This window comes from Budorcas taxicolor, chromosome 21, assembly GCF_023091745.1.
Source record: "Budorcas taxicolor isolate Tak-1 chromosome 21, Takin1.1, whole genome shotgun sequence".
In the NCBI taxonomy this organism is placed as follows: Eukaryota; Metazoa; Chordata; class Mammalia; order Artiodactyla; family Bovidae; genus Budorcas; species Budorcas taxicolor.
In genome coordinates this window covers 37803091-37818029 of record NC_068930.1, presented here as the reverse complement: position 1 = coordinate 37818029, position 14939 = coordinate 37803091, and the positions used below count along the sequence as shown (strand labels likewise).

Sequence of the window (14939 nt, the reverse complement as noted above, 5' to 3'; positions counted from 1 at the left end):
TGCTCATTTTAAAACCCGGTCTACTACTTACCTTCGAGGTGAAGCAATGGGGAGCAAATTAAATGCTATTGTGAAGGCACAGTAAAAAAATGCACGATACTTAACATACCATGGTACTTAACATCACTTAACAGATGATGCTGTTAAAGTGCTGCGCTCAATATGCCAGCAAATTTGGAAAACTCAGCAGTGGCCACAGGACTGGAAAAGGTCAGTTTTCATTCCAATCCCAAAGAAAAGCAGTGCCAAAGAATGCTCAAACTACCACACAATTGCACTCATCTCACACGCTAGCAAAGTAATGCTTAAAATTCTCCAAGCAAGGCTTCAACAGTACGTGAACCGAGAACTTCCAGATGTTCAAGCTGGATTTAGAAAAGGCAGAGGAACCAGAGATCAAATCACCAACATCCACTGGATCATAGAAAAAGCAAGAGAGTTCCAGAAAAACATCTACTTCTGCTTCATTGACTACACCAAAGCCTGTGACCGTGTGGATTACAACAAACTGTGGAAAATTCTTAAAGAGATAGGAATATCAGACCACCTGACCTGACTCCTAAAAAATCTGTATGCAGGTCAAGAAGCAAGTTAGAACCGGACATGGAACAACGGACTGGTTCCAAACTAGGAAAGGAGTACATCAAGGCTATACACTGTCACCCTGCTTATTTAACTTATATGCAGGGTACATCATGCGAAATGCTGGGTTGGTGAAGTACAAGCTGGAATCAAGACTGCTGGGAGAAATATCAATAACCTTACATATGCAGATGATATCACCCTTATGGCAAAGAAAACAAAGAGGAACTAAAGAGCCTCTTGATGAAAGTGAAAGAGGAGACTGAAAAAGCTGACTTAAAACTCAATATTCAGAAAACTAAGATCATGGCATCTGGTCCCATCACTTCATGGCAAACAGATGGGGAAATAATGGAAACAGTGAGAGACTTTATTCTTTTGGGTTCCAAAATCACTGCAGATGGTGACTGCAGCCACGGAATTAAAAGACGCTTGCTCCTTGGAACAAAAGCTATGACAAACCTAGTCAGTGTATTAAAAAGCAGAGACATTACTTTGCCAACAAAGGTCTGTCTAGTCAGCTATGGTTTTTCCAGTAGTTATGTATGGATGTGAGAGTTGGACCATAAAGAAGGCGCCAGAGAACTCATGTTTTTGAACTGTGGTATTGGAGAAGACTTTTGAGAGTCCCTTGGACTGCAAGGAGATCAAACCAGTCAATCCTAAAGGAAATCAATCCTGAATATTCATTGGAAGGACTGATGCTGAAGCTGAAGTTCCAATCAACTGTTTGGCCACCTGATGCGAAGAGCCAACTCGTTAGAACGGACAGATGCTGGGAAAGATTGAAGGCAGGAGGAAAAGGGGACAACAGAGGACGAGATGGTTGGATGGCATCACCAACTCAATGAATGTGGGTTTGAGCAAGCTCCAGGAGTTGGTGAAGGACAGGGAAGCCTGGTGTGCTGCAGTCCATGGGGTCGCAAAGAGTCGGACATCACTGAGCAACAATTAACAAACATGAAAGTGATTATGGAGGTATCTTCTTCAAAGGAAAGCCAGCAACTGGTGCAAAGAACAGTACTGTTAGCCCTTCTGAAAGCTCAGACACTGAGAGAACAGACAGGCACAAGGACAGTCAACCACAAGAAGCTGACCAAAGAGGAATGGACTTGAGAAGGACATTCAGGTCCTGCCCTCAAACTGCCATTTCTGGGAAGCCACTTAATGGCCTCAAATACTTCCAGGAAGAGCTTATTCCAAGGGCTGCCCCTATGGCTGCTCTGGGAGGAGGTTCAACAGTCAGCAGACCCAAGAGCGTGCTATGCTCCAGAGGGCAACTTGCACTATGTCCTCCTTTGCGTCTCCATTGGCTCTTCCCCAGCACAGGCCAGGCCAGAGATCCGGGTGGGAAAGCCGGCCTGAGTCAAGGGGCAAGGTGGATGAACACAACTCTACAGGGAGAGGCGTGGAGAAGCAAGGAGGGGAAACCTCACTGTCAGTGTGATCACCTTAGCCACAACCCTCCCACAAGACTAGCAATGTCCTCCTCTTCGCTGACAAACCCAGCAGACACCTGTCAACCTTAAATGTGCTTGCTCGCTCAGCATCAGCACTGCTAACCATCCCTTTATTCCTCACACACCATTTCTTTGGTTCTTAAGCCTTGCCCTCTTGGTTCTCTTACCTCTCTGGCTTTAAACTTTCTTAGCTACTTTGGAAGGCTCATCTCTTAACTAGGCTTTAATGCTGATGTTTCCCAGAATTCCATCCCAGGCCCTTTCCTCCCTTCATAGCTTCTCCTTAAAGGAGCCTGCCTATTCTTATACCACGTACCAGCTATGACTTCTGATCTCTATCTTCTGCTCAGACCTTTTTCTAAACTTCAGATCCAGATTGCTAATAGTTCACCTGCATATCTCACAGTCCTAAACTCAACATATCCAAAACAAAGCCTACCACCTCCTCCATGCCTGCTCCTCTTCCCACGTTCCTTATCACAGTGACTGCTGTCACTGTCTAGCCCAGTATCCAGGCTAGGATGCTTTAAGTTCAGTGATCACTGACACTATTTTCAATCACCTTTCATATCCACTCAATACCCTGCCCTCTTGATTCTACCTTAAAAAGCTCCCTAGTCTACCCACTTCTCTGATCCCCGCCCTCCCTACTTGGGATTAGCATCACCTGGCCCCTGGCTCAGTTTTCTGTTACAATTTTCTAACTGGTCTCATGGCCGCCAATCTTGTCTCTGCTAATCTACTCAGTCAAAGTTTTTAAAACACAAAACTAATCATGTTATAGCATTACTGAAGTACCCTCAGCAGTTCCCTATCACTCAGCTGTACCAAAACTGGGTCTCTGGAGGTTCTTAGAAGACAAGCTTCTGCTAGTTGGCAGGAGTCTTAGAGTCAACTGCTACCAGGAAGGAAGAATCAAAGAGTGGTTTGTTGGAGAAGAGGCTTCCCAAGTGGTGCTAGTGGTCAAAAAAAACCGCTTGCCAACAATGCAGGAGACATTAAGAGACACGAGTTCAATCCCTGGGTTGGGAAGATCCCCTGGAGGAGGGCATGGCAACCCACTCCAGTATTTTTGCCTGGAATCCCCATGGACAGAGGAGCCGGAGGCGGGGGCTACAGTCCATGGGGTCACAAAGAGTCAGACACAACTGAGCATGCATAAGCATTGGAAGAATAATGAGGACTCCCAGGACAGGGTGAGAATGGCAAACAAAAGCTGTGTAGCGTCCAGGAAAGTGACTTCACACAGACTCACGTTAGAAGAGCAGCAGCAGAACCCCTGCGTGCGTGAGGCACCATGGTGGTGCCAAGGCAGAGCAGCGTTATCCCACACTCAGCCCCCACCCACCTGGGGGCATTTACCTGTTGGGTCCTCCGAGCAGGGTCAATGCCATCTGACTGGCACACACGCCTGTCATCTCCAGTCTCCGCTCCAGAGTCAAGCCATGCTTCTCAGCCACAGCCAACAGCTTTTTATGCAGCTCGTAGGAAATACTTGGGACAACCAGGCCAGAGTCTGCAGTTTGAAAGGACGTGAGGAAAAAGGCAAAGTGATCACAGGAAATCAGTTCTTCAAATAGTGAAGTTGATCCACGAAAGCCAAGACTTCAAGACTGACCCTCTTCAGCCCATCTGCATAGTCCAAGACAAAGGCATGCTATGCAGCTCTCCAGAGCTCAAGCAGTGGATATGGAACTATGTAACAACCTGTTCAGGCTACCACAAAGCCGGGGTGAACTTAACCTCTAAGTTTACCTTTAGACCATGAAGGCCAAATCCACCAGCATGTACCTGGTACTATCAAGAAAAGGCTGCCAACCACATTAAAACATGCTTTTCTCAAAGTAGGGGAAATGCCACTCCCAGCTGTGAGGTTTTCCTCATAAGCAGACCCCTTATTCTTGCCTAGAGGGGAACAGACACTAGCTAAGCCTCCTGACCCTCTGGTCCCCGCTATTCACTTTTCAGGCAGGATGACCTGTTCATCCAACCTGCTCCCCACATCCTCCTCCTCCTACTCTACGCTACTTGCCCTTCTGTTTGGCCAAAGAAATTCAACTAGAAACTTGCTTTCTCGAATAATTTGTTGTTTTCTCCCCTTTTGGGTGACTGTAACCTAAAACTCTTACCAAAGAGAAAGAGTACATGGAAAGTAACCTATGGTTTCCTTTAAGCTACTCAGAAGAAATCTTTTACTCACTATAAACGAATTGCAACTCTATAAAGGTTAGGGAAAATCACAGTCACTGAAAGTACACCATCAAAAATACGTGGTTTTACAAGGTCAAAGTCTTCAGCAGCTTGGTACACTTGAAGTCTAGAGCCTTACATGTCCAGTAGCAAGATGCTGTTTCAGAGCCCAGAAAACCAGGATAGGAAAGAAACAGCAAAGTCAAAAATTGTGATCTTTTGCCTTGACATCCAATGCCACCTTACAAAGGTTAAAGCCACTGGACTGGCCCCAAGGGAGCAAACTCTCTGCCTGGAAGACTGAGAAACACAGGTTCCAATCAGCAAGTTATCAAGGGATTTTGCATGTATCTAGTTTTGTCTGGATGGATCACATGCCCCCCACACCACTTTAAAAATTTATCTGCTGCTGGCATGTGGGATCTAGTTCCTTGACCAGGGATGTACTCTGGGGCCCCTGGATTGGATGTGCAGAGTCTTAACCACTGGACGCTCACGGAAGTCCCTCAGGTGCCTTTTTAGATCCAGTGTCCTCATCTGTACTGGACTGTAAACCCCTCAGAGTAGGGAAATAAGACTCTTCCTTCCTCGACCCCCACCTCAGTTCTGTCATCTCAGCTGTATTTATTTACCAAAAGAGGCAAGATCTCATTAGGTACTCAAATGTATAAAACTCTAAGGCAGAAGTTTTCATCAGAAAGTTCATCACCATCCTGTTGGTTCCAGAGCCCTGTATAGAAAAATTTCTCTTCCTCACAGATGATTTCAGGAGAAATTTCCTGAGGTTCTATCAGTTATCCAGTCCTGCCTACATAGATCCCTAAAACCACAGAGAATCAGGCTGTGGCTATACATTTTAACAACAGAAACCCAAGCATAAAGACTGAACTTACAGTACCCACGTCTGTATTCTCTCAAGGAAAGGCAAAATAATAATGTAATAATAAAAACCATCTCCATGTCAAAATGAACACTATCCTGTTGGTTAACTGAGCTCCTCCACCTGTCTGAGTCCTAATCCTGCTGGGGGCAGACATGACAGGCAATGAGCCTCGCCTCGCCCCTTCTGAAATGTGAGCCGTTGACACCCCAGATGCTGATGCTGGAGGCTGTAGCCTGATTGCATGTCAACAGCTGATTAAACAGCCATTTATTATGGTCGGTTTCAGACATGCACATATTATCAGAACTAATTGGGAACCACTGATAGCAGTGTGAAAAGGGTGAATGAATTCTCAGGAATCCTAAGACACTAACAACCCTAAACCTGTCAGACAAGTCACGCACCTGCCTACTTCAAACACCCTCTTCACCTGCAGAGTCACGCAAGGCGAGCTTCCCCTTCAGTCTGTGCAGCTCTTTGCCTACTTATTCCCTTTCTGGTGAATCTGAAACAGGCCAGGGCAGTGCATCCTGTGCCTGGCACTCCACTAACCAAACTTCCTTTCTGGAACTAGGTCTTGCGTGACACATATAGGTGCCTCCTCTCCAGTTTTGAGGGCTCTCCAGGGGCAGGCTGAGCATTTTCTGCTTTCTCCTCACAGTTCTTAGAGGCACAAGACTGATGGTACAGCGGGACGAGAGCTTACCCTACTCTAGATGGCTGGCTACTGCAGCCGGAAACCGTGTCTATAATATCTCACTGATTTGTGCCGGGGGAAGGGGCCCTGAGGAACTGGCACATTTTGTAGCCCAGGGAAGGATCTGGCCAGGAATCCTTTCTGTTCAGTCTACCAGTCACGGCACCCAGGACTTCACCGTACTCTACTCTGTATCTCTAAAAGGAACATGCCAGCAGCACAAAATGTTCCTTTTCAACATTCACGCACAAAGTCCAACAGGCAGCCTGGCTTATCAGAAACAGGCAGAGGGAATAAAATAAACTCCGAAGGAAGGACACCAAGAACATAGCGTGTGAAGTGCAGACAATAACACTGCCGAAGCCTGAATATGGGCCAAGCCCAGTTATGTTTGGGTTGGAAGGTGGATGTTAATTGTTTGGGAACCAAGGCAATAACATTAGTGGGTAGGGCTTCTCAATATTAATATGTTCTTTACAGCTGTCGGTGAAATAAGAGAGATATAATTATAGCCAGTTCGTGACAAGCAGAGCCCTTCTTAGGATCTAATTAACCTTAGGGTATCAAGGAAAACGGCTTAAGCACACCTAGTACAGGTCAGGAGAGAAGACGCTTCCTCCCCGCACAGCTCGCCCCACAGATAGAGGCAGGGCCGTTGAAGCCCCGAGGCTCGGCATCATGTACGCTGCCCCTTCTTCCTGTCTCTGTCACTTTCACACTGCTCCTCTCAGCACACACCATCTGGGGCCTTTCCCTCCCTTATGGACACGCGGACATGTCCTCACACCCTCCACTGTACTTCCCCACCCTCAGAAGCCTTCCAGTGCCATGCATGTACATCCCTCCCACTCCTTCAAACCTCCCAGCCCTTCTGTTGTGTAACAAGGCTCCCACGGCAAAGTGTCCTCTCCAATCCAAACTCAATCCTCACACTGGCAGGGCCTTGTACTTGGAAAGGCTGTGTGTATCCCATGTCTTATCAATGAGGAGCAGAGCTCAGTTACAGGCACAGGGACTTCTCTAGGAGTATGAATTTTTATTCCACCCTGTGGTGGTCACATAACTGGGTGGTCACATCATGAGTTCTTTTTTGGAGTATAAAACCACTGGTAAATTCACACCTTCAGACCCACAATGTACAGACAGCCTCTGTAGACATACATTAAGGCTGCCATAAAACGCAATTTGGTGTCAGGTGTACCTTTGAAAGAAGAATTTGTTACAGGAAAGCTAAACACTCCTAATAGTCTTTATAAGAGTCCACAAGGCCTCCCATGATCTGGCCCCGCATACTACAGCTCCTTTACCTTGGAGCTCAACCCTAGAGGCTCGAGGCATCTGGCTGCCTTCTGGGTCCTGAGTGCTCCAGGTTCTGTGTGGGCTTAGGAAGCTCACTCCCTCGCGTGCTCCCCCTCTTCTGGCGCTCTCCTCTCTCTCCCAACGCTCCTCCACACCACACGTGGCTGACTCCTCCTCCTTCAGGTCTCAGTTTAAATGCCCCTCAGTCTCAGCGTGCTGCTCACTTCCTTCACTGTGCTTAATGCAGTTTGTAAATAACCTGTGCCTTCCTCTGGACTATCTACTCTGCTAGACTGTAAGCGCCACGCAGGCAGGAGCTCTGTCTGCCTTGCTCACTGCCATATCCCCTTTCCCACTGCGCCTTCAGTGCTAGCACAGTGACTAGTGGAGGGGCTACAGAAGTGTGTGCTGAATTCACGAATGGATGGGAAGGAAACCTGTACAACAGCCTCGGGGCATTCCATTCTGCAGCTGGATAAGAGTCCAGCTGTACCCAAAGGCAAGTGTGGGTAAGATGTTTCTGACTCCCCACTTGTTCCTTCCTCCAGTAACAACAAGACCAACCTCCTAGCCTCACTGGACCTCATTCCTTCAGATTAAAGCTCTAGTGGAACAAGCTTTGGATTCAAGAGGTAAAGGACTTCCTGACAAAGATGACTCATTGATTACAAAGGGGAAAGTATCTTTACAAAGAAGAAATCTGTTGGACAACACCTTACCAAGTGATCAAACTTGCCTCAGGGAAGGACAAACTGATGCTGTGTCCTCTCACCACGTGATACCCCGCAAGAGACAGAGCACCACCAAACTCTGGGGAAAATGTTTAACAAGAAACACATCGGAAGGAAACAATCAATATATCAAAACTAAGGGGTATTCTACAAATCAACTGGTCTAGACTCTTCACAAATGTCAGTATCACAAAAGACAACAAAAGTTGTGGGAACTGTCCTGATTAAAGGACATGAAAGAGACCTGACAAATAAATGTAACACTCAATGGTTGATTAAAAATACAACTATAAAGGATGCAACTGGGACAACAGGAAAGCTTTGCATATGAAATATATATTAGATAATACATCTGTATTAATTTTAAATTTTCTGAGGGCAAACTTGTAGTGTGACTGAAGAGAGCAACATCTTGTTGAATACATACGTAAGTAGGGGTGAAACGTAAAAAACAAAATACAATGAGTTCAACTAAATCTCAAGTTGTTCAGGGGTGTGTGTTTATTTCTATAAAGTAAATGTAGCAAAATGTTAACTGGTGAATCTAAATTTGTTCATTATATTATTCTAGTAACTTTTCTGAAATTTTGAATTTTTTTCAATATAAAAAGTTGGGGAGGGACTTCCCTAGTGGTCCAGTGTGGCTGGGATTCCATGCTCCCAATGAGGAGGGCCCAGGTTTTATCCCTGATCAAGGAACTAGATCCCACATGGCCACAACCAAGATCCAGCACAACCACAAATAAATAAAAAAATGTTTTAAAGGTGGGGAGAAAAAAGAAAGATCCAAATATGATCAACAAATGTTTACAAGTGTAATAATACATCAAGCCAGTGGTAGGGTGGGGAATAGCAGGAAACAGAATAAATAGAAAGAATATGAGAACAAACCACATTCTTAGTCTTACAATCTAGCTGGAAGAAAAAAATATATGTGTGCAAATCCCGGAGAACACAAAACTGTGTTAGCCTGACCACAAGTGTAAAATGTGGATTTCAAGCCAGGAGTTGCAGGTAGTGTGAAACCCTCAATCTGAACCACACTTGAAAGACAGGCAGAATCCTAGTCACAGTGATAAGAGAGAGAGCACACTGGGGTGGGGGAGGGGCTATGAACAAATCCAGGGGCTGGAACCGGTGTGGCAGGAGCAGATGAAAACTCCCTGCCGGGAGTCCAAGGCCCACAGGAGGACTAGCTTAGGGTGGTGTGCGGGGCCAGACATCAGAAGGCATTATAAGCCGGGTTGTTTCATACAGGATGATGTTATACAGAACTAATTTCAAGAGACAAAGGGAGCCTGCAGGGTAGCACCATAAACTAGAAGATCATGACAATTTCAAGGGCCACACATGAAGAAGAGACTCTGGAGTCAATGAACACTGAGGATAAAGGTAAACTCCTTGTCAAAACTGCTGCAAAGAAATCAGTGTCTATTAAATTAGAAAAAAATGGCCTCCAGGGTTCTTTCTAGTCATGAAGTTTTATGAGAAGGAAGAGGCAAAGATAGCCACAAAGTTTCACGCTGGACACTTAAAAGAATAGTGATTCCACTAAAAGAAATGGGAATACTAAGGAGTAAAAGATATGGGTGGAAGTGAATAACTAACGTAGCTCTGATATACTGAATTCAAGCAGGATGGTGGATACACTGAAATCAAACTCGTTCCTTGCTCTGGCTAGACACTTGTGGCTGTGAAATGGCAAAGAGCATATAATAGCAAAAAAGTCACATTTGCAGAGACCAATTCAGTTTTTAAAATGACAAACTGGTACCTTGATCAAAACTCAGGTGTCAGGCCATAATGTGATGACTCCAGAACCCCAGCCCTTAGTTTGAACTTAAACTCTTAAAACTCTGGGACTTCCCTGGCAGCACAGGGGATAGGAATCTGCCTGCCAATGTTAGGGACACGTGGTTGATCCCTGGTCTGGGAAAATCCCACATGCTGCAGGGCAACTAAGCCCACAACCATTGATGTCTGCACACCTAGAGCCCATGCTCCACAACAAGAAACCACCCAACGAGAAGCTTGCACATCGCAACAAAGAGTAGCCCCTGCTTGCCACAGCTAGAGAAGGCTTGCACACAGCAAAGAAGACCCAGCGCAACCAAAAACAAATAAATTTTAAAATAAAAACATAAAAAGCGTATAACAGTGTAACCCCAGAGATGTTACGAAAACTGTGATAAGCATATGAAGAGCTTAGAATGGTGCCCAGGATACAGTTGATACCCCTGAACATCCAATACTATGACATCGATCATAACGTTTCTCCTTCCCCTCCCCTTTCTGCCACCTCTAAATCTTGCATACACCTCCATAATTTACTTGTTTACATATCTGGTTACCCTATACCCTAAGGCCCCTGAGGTGATGGACAATGACTTATCCAGAGGATCCAGAAAAATTAGTGCCTAGTAAAAATTTTATAAATGTTGATGCTTTGAAGTAACTTTACTGTGAATGTCTCTGCAATTCACACTACTGACTGAACAATAATTATAAGCTGGGCACTGCACTAGCTGCTTTCTACATTTCCTTGACAGGAAAGCAGGATTTATTGGTGAGCATGAGTATGGAGGGGCAGCGCCAAGGCTCTTGTGAGTGCAGGGCCCACCATTTGTCCAGAGGGCCAAGATTAGGGATGTATCTGACCCCACAACCATTCAAGAGCCGCTTTTCTGCCACCATGTTTTCAAATTCATCCACATTAAACTTAGCAAGCCCCCAATTCTTGGAGAAATGGATCTTCTGGCGGCCAAGGAACTTGAACGTGGTCTTGCAGAGGGCCTCAATCACATGCTCCTTGTTCTGAAGCCTGGCATGAATGGACATCATGGCTTGGCCAGTGTGGACCCTGGTCACTGTGCCCTGGGGCTTTCCAAAGGCACCTAACATACAAGTCTGGAGCCTAGACTGATGACAGCATGGCCATCACGAACGTCTACTGGAAAGGGCTATCTTCAAGGCCCCTTAGGGCAACACGCTGCACACACTACTGGGGAGGGCGCTGTTTGCAGCCACTGCACACCAGGCCCCCGGGGGAAGCAGGAAAAACAGCACGGTCAGCTTGATTGGCTGCAATCACATGACCTCATTTAAATGACAAGTAGTATCCCTTTGTAGATAAGGAAATAGGTTCAGGAGTCCCCACATGGCTACATAACTCAATTCTCTGACCCTACAGAAGCCTCTTCACTGAAGCCTTTAATGATTAGTACGTCCCTTAGTGTGGCAACACTACTATTTGCTTTCTTAGGGCTCAGCCAAAAAGCACTGCAGGAAGAAAATCACAAAAACATGTAGACTTGGCCTATTCTAAATTCATGCAATCTAACTACAACCAGACTCTCATCGCCATTCATGCCCCGCACATACTATGCCTTTGAATCCTCTTGCTCATTCAACCCTCTTCAATCTGTTTTCAATCATGAAATCCTATCAAATTCCCCTTTGTCACTTCTCTCACATGTTTGTCTTCTTTTCTACTCGTAAGTCCAAACTCCTGACACATGAGTTGTGTCATCAGCCTCACTTTTCTTCCTGCTCTGGTCTCTCTCCTTAAATTTTAACCTGAATTCTATATAAGACCTGTCTTCCTAAAGACTAATAAATCTTTCTAAAACAGATTTTTGGATCATGTCTTTTTCAGAATCCTTCAGTTGCTCTTCATGGCCATAAAACAGGGGACAGCATTAGCACATGAGGCTCTCTCTGCTCTGGTCTAAAGCTGTTTTCAGCTCCCACTCCTCCCTCCACCTGCCACAAAAATCTCTACCCTGGTCAAACCAGCCAACAGCCAATCTCCCACACAGCCCTTTACTCACACTCTGCACCAGCATCTGCCCAGCCTACCCATAAATATCTTCTTCTTCCTCTCTGATGAAATCTTGCCCAAGACTGTTTCAAGGCTTCTGCCCTGCCCCTTCTATGAAGCTTTCCCTGATCACCCCACCTTCAGGACCTCTTCTTCCTCTCAACACCCCATGGATTTAATGTCCACATTCTCACTGGACTTCAAGCATATATGGTATCTTTCCATTTCCCAGTACATCTTAACAACATGGGTGCAAGGACTGTCTTAGAGTGACTTACACATAATAAGCACAGCATTTTGACTGGCCCAAACTATCTTAAATATGACTTTTACAATATTATTATTGTTGAGCAAAGATTCTTCTCTGAAGACTTATCACTCTCCTAACTGGTGTTCTTTGGGGACCTCTCACCTCTGAACATAAGAGTGCTCACACACACCTTGCATTCTATAGCCAAACTTAACTAACATGTCTGCAGCCGCTGGATACTATTATTTAGCAGGGTAGGTCCAAGCTGGAGCAGTGTCCGACAATCTGCTGGAGACAGGAGCACAGGTCAAGGACCCAGAGGGGCTTTCCAGAGAGAAAAGATTTGGGTTAAACAAAGAGCTAAATTTAGTTGCTTCCTGAATGTGTTTTCCCAATCAATAGACCTTTTTTAACACTGCCCCCACCACAGACACAGTTGGCAAAGAGTATTGCCAAGAGGAATATGAGCAATGAGAGAATAACAGCTTAGAAACTGTTGACACCACTTAGCATGCAGCCAATGTGTAGGATACCAGCAGCGAGCTGCCAGATTCCTGACACCCAAACCATTACCAAATGGGTAGTAAATATGTTGTTCTTTTGCAACTCTGGGTATTAGCAGAAAATAGGTTTGGAGTTCTAGGACGTGAATGCCACAGGCTAGACTGGGGAGCAAGCCAAGCCACTCTTCACAACTGCTGATCTAAGTTGGTCTACTTATAAGGGAAGTAAAGAGAAAAGACTATATTATAATCTAAGTGCCATTACACTATCCTTCTCATATCCTTCTTTCTCTTTTAACTTATCTACATTCAGAAAAGGAAAAGAAAAGTGACAGATAAGGTTTGTAAGTGCCTTTGCCTCTCTGGACCTCAATGTCCTCAACCTGCAAAAATGAGAAAATTACATTAGGTGATCAAGTAATCTAACTTTTTTGGTCCTAGCTTGTTTCCCCACATTTTCCAGACAGTTTGCCTTAATGGCAATGGCACCCCACTCCAGTACTCTTGCCCAGAAAATCCCAGGGACGGAGGAGCCTGGTGGGCTGCAGTCCACGGGGTCGCTGAGGGTCGGACACGACTGAGTGACTTCACTTTCACTTTTCACTTTCATGCATTGAAGAAGGAAATGGCAACCCACTCCAGTGTTCTTGCCTGGAGAATCTCAGGGACGGGGGAGCCTGGTGGGCTGCCGTCTATGGGGTCGCACAGAGTCGGACACGACTGAAGTGACTTAGCAGCAGCAGCCTTATTCTTATACTAACATTTGGATAGGAGATCCAACTGGAAAAGTGCCCCCAGGCAGGCACTATGTGAATAACACTGAGTAAAAACCTGCTTCAAGACTTGTGCCTTGAAGCCGGAGCAGAGACAAAATCACTTGTGGGAGAAATTGCTCAGCAAGATAACTGCGTGCTCGCTCTGTTTCCAGCACAGACCCTGCCTGACAAAAGGACTTCAATTTCACTCCTTATCACTGCTGAGAACAAAGAGAAAAACCAGACAGATGACGCTACAGGACCTCTTCTCCCCTCACTGTCGACGCTCCAGTGAAATCCAACTGGCTGCGACATACCACAAGCCGCCATACCTGAGTTCTTGGCCAACGTCTAGCACATGTGCTTTGCAGTATGTCTGTTAATCACAATTGTGATTTAAAAATATAAGAGGAGGGAACTTTCATTTCTTTCATTAAATTAAACAAAGTGTGAAGACTAAGCTGGGAAAATGAAGTACATAGTAAGAAAAAGTTCCCACCTCTCCTGTTGTCTACCTTGGCAAATGTTTTTTTAGGTTCTTTTGGATCTGAGAATCTTTCCTGATTTTTGCAGCTACTGTTTCCCTTTTAGCCACTTCACTCTGAGGCAGGCCATAATCTCCCCAAGCTTAGGAACCTCCGGGAAGTCGCATACAACATGAGCCAACCACCTCAGCTTCCAGAGAGTTACCAGTAGAAGCAGCTTATTTTGTCACTGAGGGCAGTAAAAAGGAGAGCAGTCAAAAGTGGATGGGTGGCAGGATCTGAGTATACTGCTAGCCTGCTGAATGAAGTTATTTGCCTTAACACGGGTGGTTAAAAAGAAAAAAAAGAAAAAATTAAAGGAATCCATCAAGTCACACTGCTGGTATCACTTAAGTAATCTATGTTAGCAAAGAGGCATGCCTATCAGAGTCTGAAAGGTTAAGAAAGACTACTAATTTCTATCTTTTACTGACAATCTGCTTATTTTCTTTTTTCACATGGAACCTTTTACACACAGCAAAACCAAATACAACAGAGCCCCGCTGATGTCTACAAAAATGCCACACCGTATCTGATTTTCCCCAAAATGAAATTATGCTGTCTCCATAAATCTCCCGTAACTGCTACTAGCTTTCAAGCTACTGCGACCCTATTTTCAAGACTTCAAGCCAAAATGATTATTATCCTTATTAAAATGAACATGATTCCCCCTTTAGCTCCCAAATCACTCAATAACGATAGTTTCTATTTGTATTCCAAGAAGCCAAGTTAATAAGTTTGGGTGGAAGGGACAGAGACAGGGATGACACAGACCACCTGTCCCACAGCTGCCTCAAAGGCCACATTTGAAGAAAAGATTCTTATGCTAAAAGAGAGATAAAGACTTTAAAATTACTGAGCTAACAGACACAGTGACCTATACATAACTACCAAGGTACCAAGTATAGGTACTACTACAAGACGACTGTCATTGAACTTTACGACTAGCTCCTCAATGACCAGGGCCAGCAGGAGATGAGGACAGTATAGTACACAAAGGTAATTTATGGAAACCCTGCTTTTAGCCAATGGTCTCAACCACTCAGCTCTGACCATTTCTTACCCCAGCAAACAACCAGTGCAACAGAGCTGAAATTCTGGTAAAATCTACAGGCAGTAATAGGAAAGCCAAAGTGAAAACAGATCTAACTACGTATGTCAAGCTAAAGAGTTAGCCTCTATGCCTTTAGTTGTTAACCATAACCTACTTAATAAACAGCAGACCAGATCTGCCAGGCACAGGAT

At 45.1% G+C, this 14939-nt stretch overlaps 1 protein-coding gene and 1 non-coding gene across 2 annotated transcripts in view; both read right to left on the bottom strand.

The window, feature by feature from the left end:
• The window catches only part of EDC3 (enhancer of mRNA decapping 3), a 53136-nt gene that overhangs the window by 5837 nt on the left and 32360 nt on the right, over positions 1-14939 (bottom strand). Inside the window, exon 5 of the mRNA XM_052659567.1 lies at positions 3405-3558. Within this exon, the coding sequence (XP_052515527.1) occupies positions 3405-3558 (154 nt within the window). The remainder of the gene's footprint in view (positions 1-3404; positions 3559-14939) is intronic.
• On the bottom strand, positions 10801-10929 carry LOC128067086 (small nucleolar RNA SNORA70). The gene has a single exon (XR_008201298.1). It is a non-coding gene; the product is annotated as a small nucleolar RNA SNORA70 (small nucleolar RNA).